At 45.4% G+C, this 14,521-nt stretch overlaps 1 protein-coding gene across 1 annotated transcript in view; it reads right to left on the bottom strand.

Annotated features, from left to right (window-relative positions):
- The window catches only part of WWP2 (WW domain containing E3 ubiquitin protein ligase 2), an 86,200-nt gene that overhangs the window by 26,425 nt on the left and 45,254 nt on the right, over window positions 1–14,521 (bottom strand). The window contains exons 5-9 of the mRNA XM_088457018.1: window positions 9,422–9,510; window positions 6,398–6,590; window positions 2,400–2,489; window positions 2,098–2,272; window positions 286–340 (exon numbers count right to left, since the gene is read on the bottom strand). Of these exons, the coding sequence (XP_088313144.1) occupies window positions 286–340; window positions 2,098–2,272; window positions 2,400–2,489; window positions 6,398–6,590; window positions 9,422–9,510 (602 nt within the window). The remainder of the gene's footprint in view (window positions 1–285; window positions 341–2,097; window positions 2,273–2,399; window positions 2,490–6,397; window positions 6,591–9,421; window positions 9,511–14,521) is intronic.

The following is a 14,521-nucleotide window of genomic DNA, read 5'->3' as shown; positions in this document are numbered from 1 at the left end:
CATATAGTTTTCCATATTTAGAGCGTTTTCAAATCAGCCGCGGACTAAGGAACCAATGTTGGCACAGCTGGTAGATGAACCATTTAGGACAAGCAGGAGACACTACATAAAATATATTTGTTCACTTCCGATATAATTATTGGACCTTTGCATTAAACGTCGCTAGATTTTAAGAGCAGCTGTCGCTTTAACGTTACCTTCCCCACTAGTAAGAAATGCCAGAGGTAATTAAAAGCAGCGTCATTTTATTGAACATTTCCAAGTCCGAGTTGAGCTCACACTTACCCCATCCATTGGGTAGAGGTCCAAGAGGATCATTGTCTGGAGCGGTAGCTGGGGACTGCAAACAGAGAGACAGCAAGGTAGAAAGTGAGGAAAAGTAGACAGGTAGCCTGACAGCTGCACTCTAGTGACAGAGCCCATCAGGACAGGAGGCAGTGGGGTGATGGAGCTCGGAGCAGGAGATGCCATGTGCTTCGCAGACGTCCCCCAGCTGGACTCAGCACTCACACGTCCGACTTGCTCCCAAATCAGAGGGGAAAATATTGCAGGCCTTTCAAATGAAATCATTCCCACAAGCCACCAGTAAACGCCCAGCTCTTCCCGGCTCTGGGCTCAGCTCCTGGCCCCCCTTTCCACGCAGACCCCCTCTCACCTCCTCCCCTCCCAATCAAGCCCGTCCCTTGGCAGAGCGGTGTGCTAGAGTAGCCCAAACTGAAGAAATATTCAGCAACTTATAGGCACCACTGCTCCCCCCTTTTCTCTAGATCCTGTCTTACAATGCACCTTTCTTTTCATGCAGTGAGGGGATGCTTAGAGGGAAGGAGGAGGTGTGTAAGGGGGGTGTGAAATAGCTGGGAGGTGCAGAGGGGGCGTGAGGAGAGCTAATGTTTATATAACTCCCCCTCTCTGACCAGCTCAAAAAATCTCTGGGGAATCGGGATTAGGCTCCACTGTGGGGAGTTTGTACCAGCGTCCTGCAAAAAAAAAAAAACCCACAGTTGTGAAAACACATGTAATGTGTGTGTGTCTATTCTTATTCTGATGAAACAGGGGATTGTTGCACTAGTCGGCAGCAGGAGAAAAAGAAACGTTTATGTGAGAATGTAGGGTACATATTCCAACACGTCTCCTGTGATTTTATTCATCTTGCAGTTCCTAATAAAATTATTATTTTCCCAGATTGATGTTCTATGGCCGGGGAGCAGGCAGTACACATCCAGATACTATATTCTTTGTTATTAAATAAGCAGAAATGACCAACGTTCCCAAATTAGGTGCACTAGGGTCGGGATTCAATTGGGCTCGATACTTACCGGCGCGAGGAATAGGGCTTGTAGCCTCCGGCTTGTACGCCCGAGCTGTTCTATTACAGGCCCTTTTCCTTGCATTGTAAATTCACGGCTAATATGCGTGAACAGATTCTGTAATTGGATGAGGCAGCCATGATTAGAGCAGAAAGACCTACTTAACGCCGATTTCTGTTTGAGCCTCAGGAAAGGGTGAAACAGAAATCCGCAGTAAATGCAGGGTGCAGGATGCAATTAAATAGCCCCGGGCAATGATTTGAGGCTAATTGAATCCGGTCCAAAGTGTATGGAGAAGATGCAGCTGCAAATTTCAGAAACAGATTCATTTATTATTAACTCATTTTTCAATAACGCGGTGCACATTAAATATTAGCTTTCCGTAGTCTAGAACAGCGAACGCAAAGAGCTGTTGTTGTGGGTTCATTTTGTGTTTTGACGGAACTGACCAATCACTGTATAATGGCTGCGGTCAACGACCAAACCAGGCTGGACCATATGGGATTGAACAAAATGCCAATAGCCAAGCCAAACAAAAAACCTGGTTTGGAAAAAAACACATTAGCGCAGGTTGGTCATCCACTTTGCTCTGACTCATTTTTTTGGAACTGCATTCAAATATGGCATCTCCCTGTAGAAAAGGTGTAATCTGCAAACTGCATGACCGAATATTTGGTCCAATCATTCAGTTGAGTCATAAAAAAAATACTCTGGAACCTTTTAATACTCAGTCACTTATCCAATATAGAGTAGATTAGCCTCGTACACTCTACATCTCTCGTGCTCTCACCTGGTACAGATAGCGCTGACTCAGTTGCTGCATTGCTCCCTGCAGCTGATTCCTCTGTGTCTGCCATTGCTCGTAGTTACGGACATATTCCGCTGTAGGTCTCTGCCAGGTGGTCGTACGAGTGTTGTGGTCCACGTAGTAGTAGCGGCCTCGGTTATCCACCCGCTTCTCCCATCTACAAAGCGAAGAAGAATGAGATGTATGGATGCAGGAGAAAATGACTGGCCATGTCTATCTAGCATCACCTCCGCTGCCCACATCCCCACAGGGCACATGGAACACAGCCTAGAGCGACGTCTCACCCTGGGGGCAGAGGTCTCTCCCAGGTGGTGGTCTTCGTGTTGTGGTCTACGAAATAAACACGTCCGTTGCCGAGCTCCCTCTGCTCCCACCTAACCGAGGAACAGATTTCTTATTAGATGTATTGCACACAGGAACCTGGGCATTTATGATAGTGTACTTCATGCCAACGCGCACTTTTGTCAGCAGAGCCATTATCAAGAACACAGCCCGTCAGTGCTCTAGGGCAGAGTTAGACCATGTGTGGAGCTCAGCTGCTGTGGAACTACACAGCCCAGCATTCGCCACAATATTAGCATGCTCTTACAGCATTCTGGGATATGTAGTTCCACAACAACTGGTATGTCACGTGTTGCCTACCCCTGCTTTAGGGTCTAGTTCTCAGCGATTTGATAAACTGTACATTTACAAACAGCACCTTTGTCCATGGAAAATGTCAACATCCCAACTCAATTTATAAGCTGCATTTACATGAAAATAAAACTGTCTAGCACACATGCACAGAGCAGTACATCAAGCCCACTGCACAATCCACATAAAGCGGAGCAGACATTATTTTGGCCTGCTATGTGTACTCCAGAGAAACATGTAGATTCTCATGATATACAGGTGTGTCCAAATACATGTTACCTACAAGTCGCAATAAACAAAACGCGTGAGAACCGGTCGACTCGGCAGCGCAGAGAATATTTTGTGCAACTTTTTACCTTCAATTGCGTCTTATTCACAAAGTGATATGAGAAGGTCGCATAAGAAGCTTCTGCTGATTAAAATGACATGCCTACATTCTGTGTGCAATTGCGGTTATAACTGCATGCGAAATGCTATGTTACAGTGTCACGGCCGCAGACACTATAACGTAGCATTTGCATGCAGATACAGCTGCAGCCGCTGACACTGTAACGTAGCATTTCACATTCAGTTAAAACCACAATGGTGCACAGAATATAGGTAAGTCGCATATCATTTTAATCAGCAGAAGCTGGTCGTGCGTCCTCTCAACATCACTTTGCGAATACAACGCATTTGAATGTAAAATGTTATACGAAAAGGCGCTTGGCGCAATCAAGTCATGCCATGGCACGACTAGAAGGGCTGTTGAATGTGCAAGGAAGAAAGATGTATGTGGACACATCTGTATATAAATATACGCTGGGCAGGTTTCCTCTCCAATCAGGAAAATAAATCATTAAAATGGAAAAATGGCATACATTCTCATATTTGTTCTACCAGTTAGGCTCACTGGCAAAATAAAACAGCTTCATACAAACAGATACCAGGAAAGCTGCCAAAAGTGTGTGCAACCCAGAGAGGGACTGCGGCTATGCCTGGAGATGGCGTCATACCTGTCCCTGTGTCATATCCAGCAATACTGGCACTGACATCTGAGCTACGCCATGCCCCAACCAGGCAGGCTGCAAGGTTTTTGTCTACAGGGCAATAGCTCCCAAGCCAGATGAATGCATGTCGCTGTACATAAGGCAACATTGGAAGGTATGTGCTTTAATGCCTTACTGTGTGATGAACAAAACAAACAGCTGAAAGTGTGCAGACAAACACCCATAGTATACACACAGTGGGTTACAGGCTGGGTTCTTACCCACAGGAACGTTTACAGAAGATCTGCAAAGAACCTGCTGCTTTGTGGGCACGGCTACTCTGCCCAGTTTCCTGTAAAGCCAGGGCACAGAGCTTGATTTACTTGCCAAGAAGCCTCTCCTGACTGCAGGAGGAAGTTGCTGCTTCAGAACCAGACAAGGTGTCTTTGTGCTAAACTGAGGAGTTAATAGGTGCTGATACTCTGCACATTGCACCTATAATCTGCAGCATAGGCAACAGGGGCAGTGACGTCCAACATGGTGCATACATATAAACAACACGCTTCCTCTACAATGGAAAAAGGCAATAAAAAATGGCTGCTGAAGAGCCAATGTTTGCATTTCCATTCCACCTAGTCTTTCCGTCTGTGTGTTAGACATTATCTGTCTACCTTCTGCCTGGCCCATCTCTCACGTCTGTGTCCTAGGACTTATGGCCAAGAACATTCATGTGACTGACACAATATTTTTTACCAATGCTTCATACGGTTCTGTCCAGACGTTACTACTTCTTACTGTGTATCATTTAAGGTGTTTTGTGCCTTCAGTCAACTTCAATGTACTCACTTCTACTATCTCTTCTGCAATGACTAAACGCAATGCTTTTCTTTTCTGTGCTTTATAGTCATATATTTATATCATCAGGCAGCGTTATTTTTGTAGCACTGGGATTTATTACTGATCTGCTTGGGTCTCTGAACTGGACACAACTGTGCCTGGACCCCAGTATAACGTTTTATCCCATGGCAATAAAACAACTTTGCCCGATGATATAAATATATGATGCAGGAGCACAGAAAGACGCTAGCAAGAGCAAGCAATGAGTCTAATCAAATCTATAGGCATGTACTATATACATTCGGAAGACATATGAAGGCAAAAAAAAATCCCTTTAACACCCTAGTGTTATATTTGTCACGTCACTACCGATCCCCAGGCTAATGAAGTCCTAACATGACTCCCCAATATTGTAAAAACTGCACATAAAAAAAAAAAAGAAGTGTTTCTTTCTAGATACAAACTGGGAGCGGATCATTTGTTGTTTTGCAGACAAGCATGACTTGAATTAGCCGTGCTCCCATCTCATGTTCTGCCAACAGGAGCGGACCCTCAGCCCCTCTCACATAAAGGGGGTTTTCACAGTTGATGCAGAAGTTTTCCAGGAGTCCTGAGCAGGAAGCATTGAGTGTAGAGAACAGAGCCCCTCACACAGAACACATAAAGAGCCAGTGAGGGAGCCCAACCCTAATTACCTGTGACTGACACTGCTCCCAGCCTCTGACCTCACCGACCAAACAAACAAACGCTCGTTAACCCTTCTTTCTACAACAGGCAGCGCTGCAGGTTGACGCCCTTGATACACAAACAAACACCAACTGAACAGAGAGACCCACAGCAGGACCAAGGCTGCCAAGCTCCATCCCACCGTAATGCCAATACTGCTCATTCATCTCCGAAGGGAACGGGTCAGGAGAAAAGAGGTAGCAGGCTTAGGCAACGTGTGCAAGTACAGCTGCTGTGGAACTACAAGTGACAGGTGACACTAACAATATGCTGGGACTTGCAGTCAGAGATAATATCATAGGCACAATGTCATTTCTTTGTAGGACATCACAACACTCTCTACTTCCAGGCAGCTAGATACGCAAAGTATACATATAAGATTGATGAAAGACGGCGGACACAAGAACAAAGGATAGAAAGGACCTCGATCCAGAGAGCTGACAATCATTTGCTCAGTGCAGTGAGCCCAAGCGACCAATCAGACACTTTGTTTCATTTAGCTAACTTGACCTAGACCAGGTCTGGCCAACCTGTAGCTCTCCAGCTGTTGTGAAACTACAAGTCCCAGCATACCCTCTCATCGATCAGCTGGTTGACAGGTTGACTAGGCCTGCCCTAGACAGATGAAAGCATACTGATGATTGGTTGCAATGCATTGCTACACTATGTACTATTACTGTTCTGTGCCTAAGTATACGATTCCAGAAAAGTTTGATTTTAAACCCTTCCTCATTCCAAGAGAAGGACCAGTGTTTCTGGAGAGAACGGTGGACACTGTATGTAAATAAAATGTTCCATGCTTTGTAACAACAGTAAATATTGGTGCTATCAGACTTATGTGGACATTAATGTAATGTGGACACTGGCAGCAGGAGGGTAGAGATACATGCAGGCTGAGGTCAGACAAAGCTCCCATGAGGTGTGTGTGACTGGACAGGATTGTCCTATGTACACAAACAGCCCAGCTCTGTGTCAGGAGAAAGACGGCTTTCAAGCAAATACATAATGGTGCATTCATGGCTCTACAGACTCCACCAAACCTCTCTGTATCACAGTCTCCTATACACACCAGGCTGGTAAAAGCACAGCCTCTTATATCTCATCCCATTTACTCTTACCCAGATGGCAAGCTGTCTAAAGCTGGGGTGGCGGCAGTAGATGTCAAAGAGTGGGTCTCAGAGGACTCCCCATTTATCTCGGGAGGCAAGCCTGAGCCAGGAGAGGGAGTAGAACCAGTGACGCTGCTGGATAAAGTGGCTCCTGTAGTGGTCATATCATTTGCACCGGGTGTGTGGGCACAGTCTCCATTCACTGTAAATGAAGGAAAGAACAGCTCGGGTCAGGATTTGTGCAGACAATTCACTAATCTCAGGAAGCCTGAATTCTAGGAATGCAAACTACATTAATTACAGTGTTTCCCTCTATACCACTGTATGGCCCCATAATGGTCATTTGTATTTTATTTACAACTACATGGTGATCCGGCTGGGATCATACTGTGTATAGATGCTGCCTGCCACCAGTATTGTTTGGTTTTGCTATAATGTGCTATGACAGATGTTCACAAACACTGGGGAGCAGAAGCGAACTCACAGGGAATAGGTCTATCAAAATTCAATGGGTTGGTGGACAGCCCTGACCTCTGCAGCTAATCATGTAACTAATACCCCTTTTATACTGACCTGCACGTGAACGCACATCAACCCGGGTTTTTTGCCGGTGTAAATGGTTCACCCGGATCCAGAGACCCGGGGATCCAACTCAGGTGGTTTGCAGGGTTGACCATGGGTCGTTCCCGTGTCACCCTGCAGTGTAAATGGCGCAATCCGGGTCACGATGACCCGGGTCGTGCCGCATGCCGTCTGATTGGCCAGCTTCAGTGGCGCTTGGAGATTACATCATCTCCAAATGTCCACTGCAACCAGCGCCGGCCCGTGCAGGATGGTGCAGCGCACCCCACCCACGGTGCCTCTGGATCGTCGCGGAGTGCAGTAATAGGGTTGGGTAGGGGGAGGGAAGGGAAGAAGCGCTGCTCACCTGCGCCGAAAGAGCCCGGGTTGGCACCGCGGTGTAAAAGAGGTCTGTCCTGGGTCTGATCCGGGTTTCAAACGTGGTCCAAATCCCGGGACTTTGCTATAAAAGGCTTGTTAGGGAGAGTTTTAGCTAAAGAGGACAAATGGAAGTATTGCCCATAGCAACCAGATGCTAGCTATCATTTTATAGAATGTACTAGATAGATGATAGCTAGAATCTGATTGGTTGGGCAACACTTCCACTTGTCCTCTTTAGAAGGTTTAATAAATCTCCTTCAGCGCTTACGCTGTTGTGTTCTGCATGAACTGAACTCTGGCCATCATGGGCCTGATTCAGAGTTGTACCCAATGCGTCAAGGTACATTACAGTAGTCGCGCGCAACGTTTTACTCGCAGCGTGATTGACAGAGAGTGTTTGTGGGAGTGACGGCAAAGAGGGCAGACGTGTCACGACTGTTTTCAGGGCATTTAACAGCCTGTGTCTGCGATCCTGTATGCAGTAAAAGTGCCTCCGGCCTATCAGTACACGCGGCTATTCGATGCGACCATAGGGCTACTCATATCTCCAATAATCTAATAACTGATGCGGCCTCTATGTACGCAGGTGGGTGTCTCAATACATTCCTCAGCATCTGCGCCGTTTGCTCATTTGCGTACAGCAGCTGCATATGGGATGGCAGGTGCAATGGCATTACAGTACACCTCTGCATCAGGCACAATGGTGTAGATGTAGCACAGTGGCACAGATCGTTCCGCTATAGCTCTTCCTGCTTCGCCTGGAAGCCTGCTTGAGCACACAGCGCATCAGCCTAGTGCTGATGCGCTATGTCTCACCTCCCGGCCGGATCCAGTGGGGATCTTGCACGCATCATGAGGTCTTCTGTGCACAGCCCAGAGCCCGGTAGCCACCGCAGCCAGGGACAATGCTGACACTGTCGTGCAAGCAGCAACGACAGCTGCAGCTGTCGGAATGGTTAGTGCACAGCGCCCCGGTCATTTCGAACACATCTCCACATTAAAACATGTGGGAGTAGCAGTATCAGCACATATAACAAGAGCCGATACCACTAAACCCCATAACGACCCTTCATACATCTCGCCCTGTATTAGCTAATAATTTGCTGTGATTGGCAGCTGGGATAATGGAAAAGCGCATGCGGATACTCTATGCTTTGCATTCAGTCGGCTACTAAGTTGTTAGGAAGTATTAAGGCGGGTATCCACTTATAGATATACAAACGAGAGCACGATTACGACATTGCTGTCGTGCTCTCGTTTGTTTATCTAGTGATGTGCCTAGACTGAACGTTCACTCGTTCAGTCCAGGCACATCCCTCATCCCCGCACATGCTGAACCTGATGAGATCGTCAGGTTGACCAGCAAGTACGAGCGATGTCGGACTGAAACATGCCCTATGCATGCGCGATTTGCAAGCGATTGCACGATAACGACGTCGTTATCGTGCAATCACTTGGATAAATCACTAAGGGGATACCCCCCTTTAGGTTGTTTGGACCTAACATTTTATGTCCTATCTACTTGATAAGCAGAATTTATAGGCGTATCTTTAGGCCACAGAATAATTACTGAGACAATAAGGGTGCCATGAACTGAGAAACTATTAAAGCAGGTGGCTTTATGTTGGAAACTTAAAAACCTGCTAACTGTCCTACTCGTTTAAAGTAAAACAATGGAGCTTATGTAACAAGCTGCGAGATGTTGGCACAGGTGCGATTCCAGAGCGTCTGCCTGTATTTTTAAAGCGGCAATCATTTAAAAGGCAAAACTAACCTGGTTTTGCTTTTTAAATGATTGGCACTTTAAAAATACGGACACGCTTCAGAATGGTGCCTGTGTCAACATCTCGCAGGCTATTACATAAGCCCTGATAAGTATTTCAGTGTACACACTACTGAAGCACAAATATTTATGTCAATATAAGTAGGACTTGAAGAGAACACAATTCTGATTTCCATCTCGGTCAAGAGAATGTCTAGCCTGGCTGCAAACATAAGCAGTTTATTTTTCTCTGCTTGTTCATGGTTTAATCTGCAGAAACATTCTTTTCCTATTTTTCTCTTAAGCCTGTTTTTGTGAATACCACTTACCTAACACAGTGATGTCATTGGTCTCATTTTGGCTCTTTTGTGGCTGGCGGGAACCGTTCTCCAAATTTTGAGGCTGCGAGTTGCAGTTCCTGTGTATTCAATATGTAAATATAAAAATGCATTAGTAAATGTACTTGATATATACTGCTGATTATAGTGTATATATATATATATATATATATATATATATATATATATATATACACACACACACATACATACACACACACACACACACACACACACACAGCAGGTAAAATAAGTATTGAACACATCAACATTTTTAATATATTTGTAAATGGGGGCTATTGTAAATATATTTGTAATGGGGCTATTGTAATTACATTTTGACCAAATGTCAGCAATAACCCATGTAATCCGCACATGCAAAAAATTCAAACCATAGCTGTCCATAAAATAAGTTATGTGTAATAATGTGAAATGACACAGGGAAAAAGTATTGAACGCATGAAGAAAGGTAGGTGCAAAAAGGCATGGAAAGCCAAGACCAGCTGAAATCTATCAGTAATTAGAAAGCAATCCTGCTCCTTAATATAAGCTGGTTCAGTCCCAACTGATGGCCTATAAAAAAGGAGCTCATTACCAAGGTGTCACACAAGAAACATCTCATTATGGGTAAAAGCAAAGAGCTCTCTCAAGACCTTCGCAACCTTATTGTTGCAAAACATACTGATGGTATTTGTTACAGAAGGATTTCTAAACTTCTGAATCTTCCAGTGAGCACTGTTGGGGCCATAATCTGGAAGCGGAAAGAACATCATTTCACTATGAACCAGCCACGACCAGGTGCTCCTCGCAAGATTTCTGATAGAGGAGTGAAAAGAATTATCATAAGAGTTGTCCAAGGAACACTTGTGGAGAGCTTCAGAAAGACCTGGAATTAGCAGGTACAATTGTTTGAAAGAAAACCATAAGTAATGCACTCAACCGCCATGGCCTGTATTCCCGCTCACCACGTAAGACTTCATCGCTGAAGAAAAAGCATGTTGAAGCTCATTTAAAGTTTGCTACACAACATTTGTACAAGCCTGTGAAATACTGGGAGAATATAGTCTGGTCAGATGAGACCAAAATGTAACTCTTTGAATGCTGTAATACACACCATGTTTGTAGGAGAAATAGCACTGCACATTAGCCAAAAAAACACTATGCCAACAGTGAAATTTGGAATTAGGAAAATCACGGTGTGAGGCTGTTTTTCAGCATATGGTACTCGCATACTTCATATGATTGAAGGAAGGATGAATGGAAAAAACAGGATTTTGGTACTTACCGATAAATCCCTTTCTCCGATTCCACAGGGGACACTGGAGTTCAAGACAGTGGGGTATAGACGGTGGTAGAGTAGAGCCTGGCACTTTAAATAATCTAGAAGTGTGACTGGCTCCTCCCCCTCTATGCCCCATCAGCCCCAGTTTAAGAACTGAGCCCGAGAGGAGACGGAGGACAACAGGAAAACGAGGAGAAGGAGAAGACCACAGAACGGAACAATACCGACTGAAGGAGAACAGAGGAAACCACTGCAGGGAACACATGCAGCCACACAACTATATAAAGACCCACAACAGGCAGGTACGCCGCGCCGGGCGGGCGTCCAGTGTCCCCTGTGGAATCGGAGAAAGGGATTTATCGGTAAGTACCAAAATCCTGTTTTCTCCTTCATCCACTAGGGGACACTGGAGTTCAAGACAGTGGGGACGTCCCAAAGCCAACCTCCCGGGTGGGAAGCGCGGAGAACATGCCGACCCTTCAGGCAACCGAACAGGGACCGCATAGAACCGGAGGTTCAACGGAAGGCAAGAGCTGAGAATCAAGTGTCGTGAGCCAGGAGACAACCAGAACTCCGTGCGGAACAGACACAGAATACCACAACGTACAGTAATCGAATGGAATAAGCGGCTAGCGAGAAAACACCCTCAGATGAGAAGCATCAGAACACTGTAAACTCAGCTGAAAACAGACCAAGCCAGACTGTTGGGAGCAGAGAACTCCTACCCGAATCCATAGGAGAAGGGCAGTAACCCGAGAAGAAACCTCGAGGAAACCGTACCAGATTCGGAAACAGGAAGCTGCCACATTTTGCAGATAGCAGAATACCAGCACTGCTGGACATAACTCATATAGATAGAAGTATAACGATACCAATCTACAAAAACAGAGAGTCCACAGACTCCTCACAAAAAGTATAAGGTAAAAGTCAAGGCCGCACAGTCGCCCTGAACCCTTCCGAAAGTCCAACTACTACAAAGTTGTGAACCAGCGGAAGGATGAGACCATAGAAATCTCCAACGAGTGGAGATCACCCTGGGCATGAGGCCGAGGCGGCTTCGAGAAGATTGAGATTACAATACCTTCCAGAGGGTCAGACCGCAGTACAACCCCTTCTGAGAACAGGAATAAACCAGCAACTGAAACCCTGACGCTAAAGAGAAAACAACGGACAACTTCCAACATGATGGAAGTGCATAGGTAGTAGTAACTGCTGGCCTGAACATAGCATGAAAACAACCAGGAAGATACCAGTCAGGTACCTGTCAGTATGATAGAAATATCAACAGCTACTGAACAGGAAACCCACCAGGCCCCCTGAGTGGAACATAGTGACTGTCACACTTCTATGTAAAGATGTGCAGTAGCCCAGAGATGTGCTTTGGTCCATAACGCCAACAGATTCTAGTAGAATTGGTTCTCAATGTTGTAACTATGCACCCACACTCCAGGAAAATTCTAAAGTGTAGAGCCAACTGATTAAAAGAGCGGATGGCTGCTAGGAGGCAGTAAGGGAGAAGAACTCTATGTATGTCAGTTTACATGAAATAGGAGCCTCTACCGAGGCATTAGTGGGTAAGCTCTCACCTGTGAGCGACCAGAAGCCCTCTGGCCCGAAATGTAGAATGTCACTGACCTGTTGTATCGCAAAGCAACCCGCCACATTAGGAATAGAGAGTAGCTTCAGTGGGCTAACACCAATGCCCTACAGCACGTACTTCAGTCTGGAGATGTGCAGTAGAAAATACTGTGGAAACTAGCAGAATGTTAGTGGAGACAAGAAGGTCGTAAAACAGGACTCTATACCTGAGCCTGTTCCATTAGAGACGTGTATCTGAAGATTATACTTATACCCCAAAAACGGTCTGCTAGTTTAAGTATCCTTACATAAATATTTACAATGTGTATTATGCCCACCAATCTAATATAACCCAGGTCTGTCCCTGCCTAAATCGGTAGGTGGCCCTAGGCCTTCAAGATATGAATTGTACCTAAGGGCCCTTTAGACTCATTCTATTGAGATATACGACAATAATATGGAGTATCGGAATCGATACTGAGAAGGGTACCTGTACTTAGACATAGAACTCGTTAGTTATCCCAAGCAAAGAAGGGAGATAGCAGTAGTGATAACCCCAGTAGGGTTAAACAGAAAACAGGTTTTTGTTTCCCAATTATTAGGAAATATACATACAAGGAATGGGCGTCTTACCAGTTTGCTACCAAGTGCATCACTGTAATGATAATAGGTCCCCCGAAACGGGGCGCCATAGATATAGACTAACATGAACCGAGCTATATAAGTATATATCCTTATATACATGTGACATGGCTAGGGTCCATACTAGAAGCAATGCCTTAGGGAATTGTGACTATCACTATGTAAGCTGCAGCACATGACTTTAGATTATAGAGCCACCATATAATATGTATGGATATAGCCTACAGCTTCTGGTAATCCCTGGCGGCTTCCCATGCGTGGTATTATAGGTAACCTAATGCTTGTAGAAGTATAGGCCTCCTACACATATACATGTATATACACACAACCCAATCCCCCGGGAGAGATCGTGTTAAGCGGAGTTATTGTACCATCTACCGCATCAGGAGTCCAGCCTCCAATCGCAGCCTTCTATCAATATGCAAGGTATCAGACATAAAACTGATAACAACAGATCCTACCCCTGCTCTTATGGTAAGGATAAGAAGCGATATCCACATATGCATATGCATACCTACATACAAATTTAGTAGGTGACAATAATATTGTAAAATTAGAACATGAGCAAAAATTAAAGCCATGGAAGGAACTGAGCCCAAGGACAAAATTCACTCCAGCATGTATATGTTCTACTGCAGGGCTAGTATAAAATACAATATACATATTACATATATATATATATATACACACACACATATACATACCATACACGTGGCTTACCCCCACGCAGGGGAACTGCTCATGTACCGCGTGTGGCCGTCACTCTGCTACTGCGCAGGGGCAGGGTATGTTAGCTGCGTGCTGTCCCAGACTGGTTTCAATCCTGGGACCCTTCTGTTACAGGTGTACTCGCCTTAGCAGGTGAGCCATTTTAGCGCCAGATTAACCCATTTTTCGAAGTGGGAATCAAAAAGACCACCTCAGTGCTGTGAGGCAGCAATGCCACGTTACTAACCTCTTCCTGTATGTGCTGCCGAAGGGAACACATGAGAAATAAATAGATGCACATATGCATACCTTCTAAAGTAAGCACAGAAAACTGGTGAAAGGTTTTAAGACCAGCCTATAATGTAGTATATGTAGTAATGTAGTATATGTGCTGCCACATATATGCATGGGAAGATACTGCCCCTCTTTAAGGCGAGCCCATGTGAGGCATAAGCCTGGGGATGGGACGCCAAAATGTGCTAACCCTGGGTGAAGGGTATGCTATAACCATAAGTTCTGGCAGCAGCACCAGAACAGTAGAGCTAGTACACCATGAGGCTATGATACTTCACAAGCTAAGATACCAAGCCATTAGATTAAGCTAGGCGCCCTTTGTTATAGAACGAAGGGAAGCCTGCCAAGCGGCGCTGCATTGGCGGGACTGTCTCGTCAATCCCTCGCTTCTAGCTGTGATGCATCGACTGAACTGGCCTCTTTCAGAACCGCCTAACGTGGTGTTATGGTGCAAAAGGGAATTGGGCTAGTTCCCATACAGCTAGCAACCAGCTATGCACTGTAGCTAGCACTAAACTCCTGTCATACAAGGACAGGGCCTCCCCTACCCTTTGCGCTGAAGCACTCCCAGTGTGGAAGGCGTAAGA

The sequence above is a fragment of the Taudactylus pleione genome, unplaced genomic scaffold, assembly GCF_031769625.1.
Source record: "Taudactylus pleione unplaced genomic scaffold, aTauple2 ptg000731l, whole genome shotgun sequence".
Taxonomy (NCBI): Eukaryota; Metazoa; Chordata; class Amphibia; order Anura; family Myobatrachidae; genus Taudactylus; species Taudactylus pleione.
The sequence above is the reverse complement of the archived record's forward strand: the minus strand, read 5'-3'. Positions and strand labels throughout refer to the sequence as shown.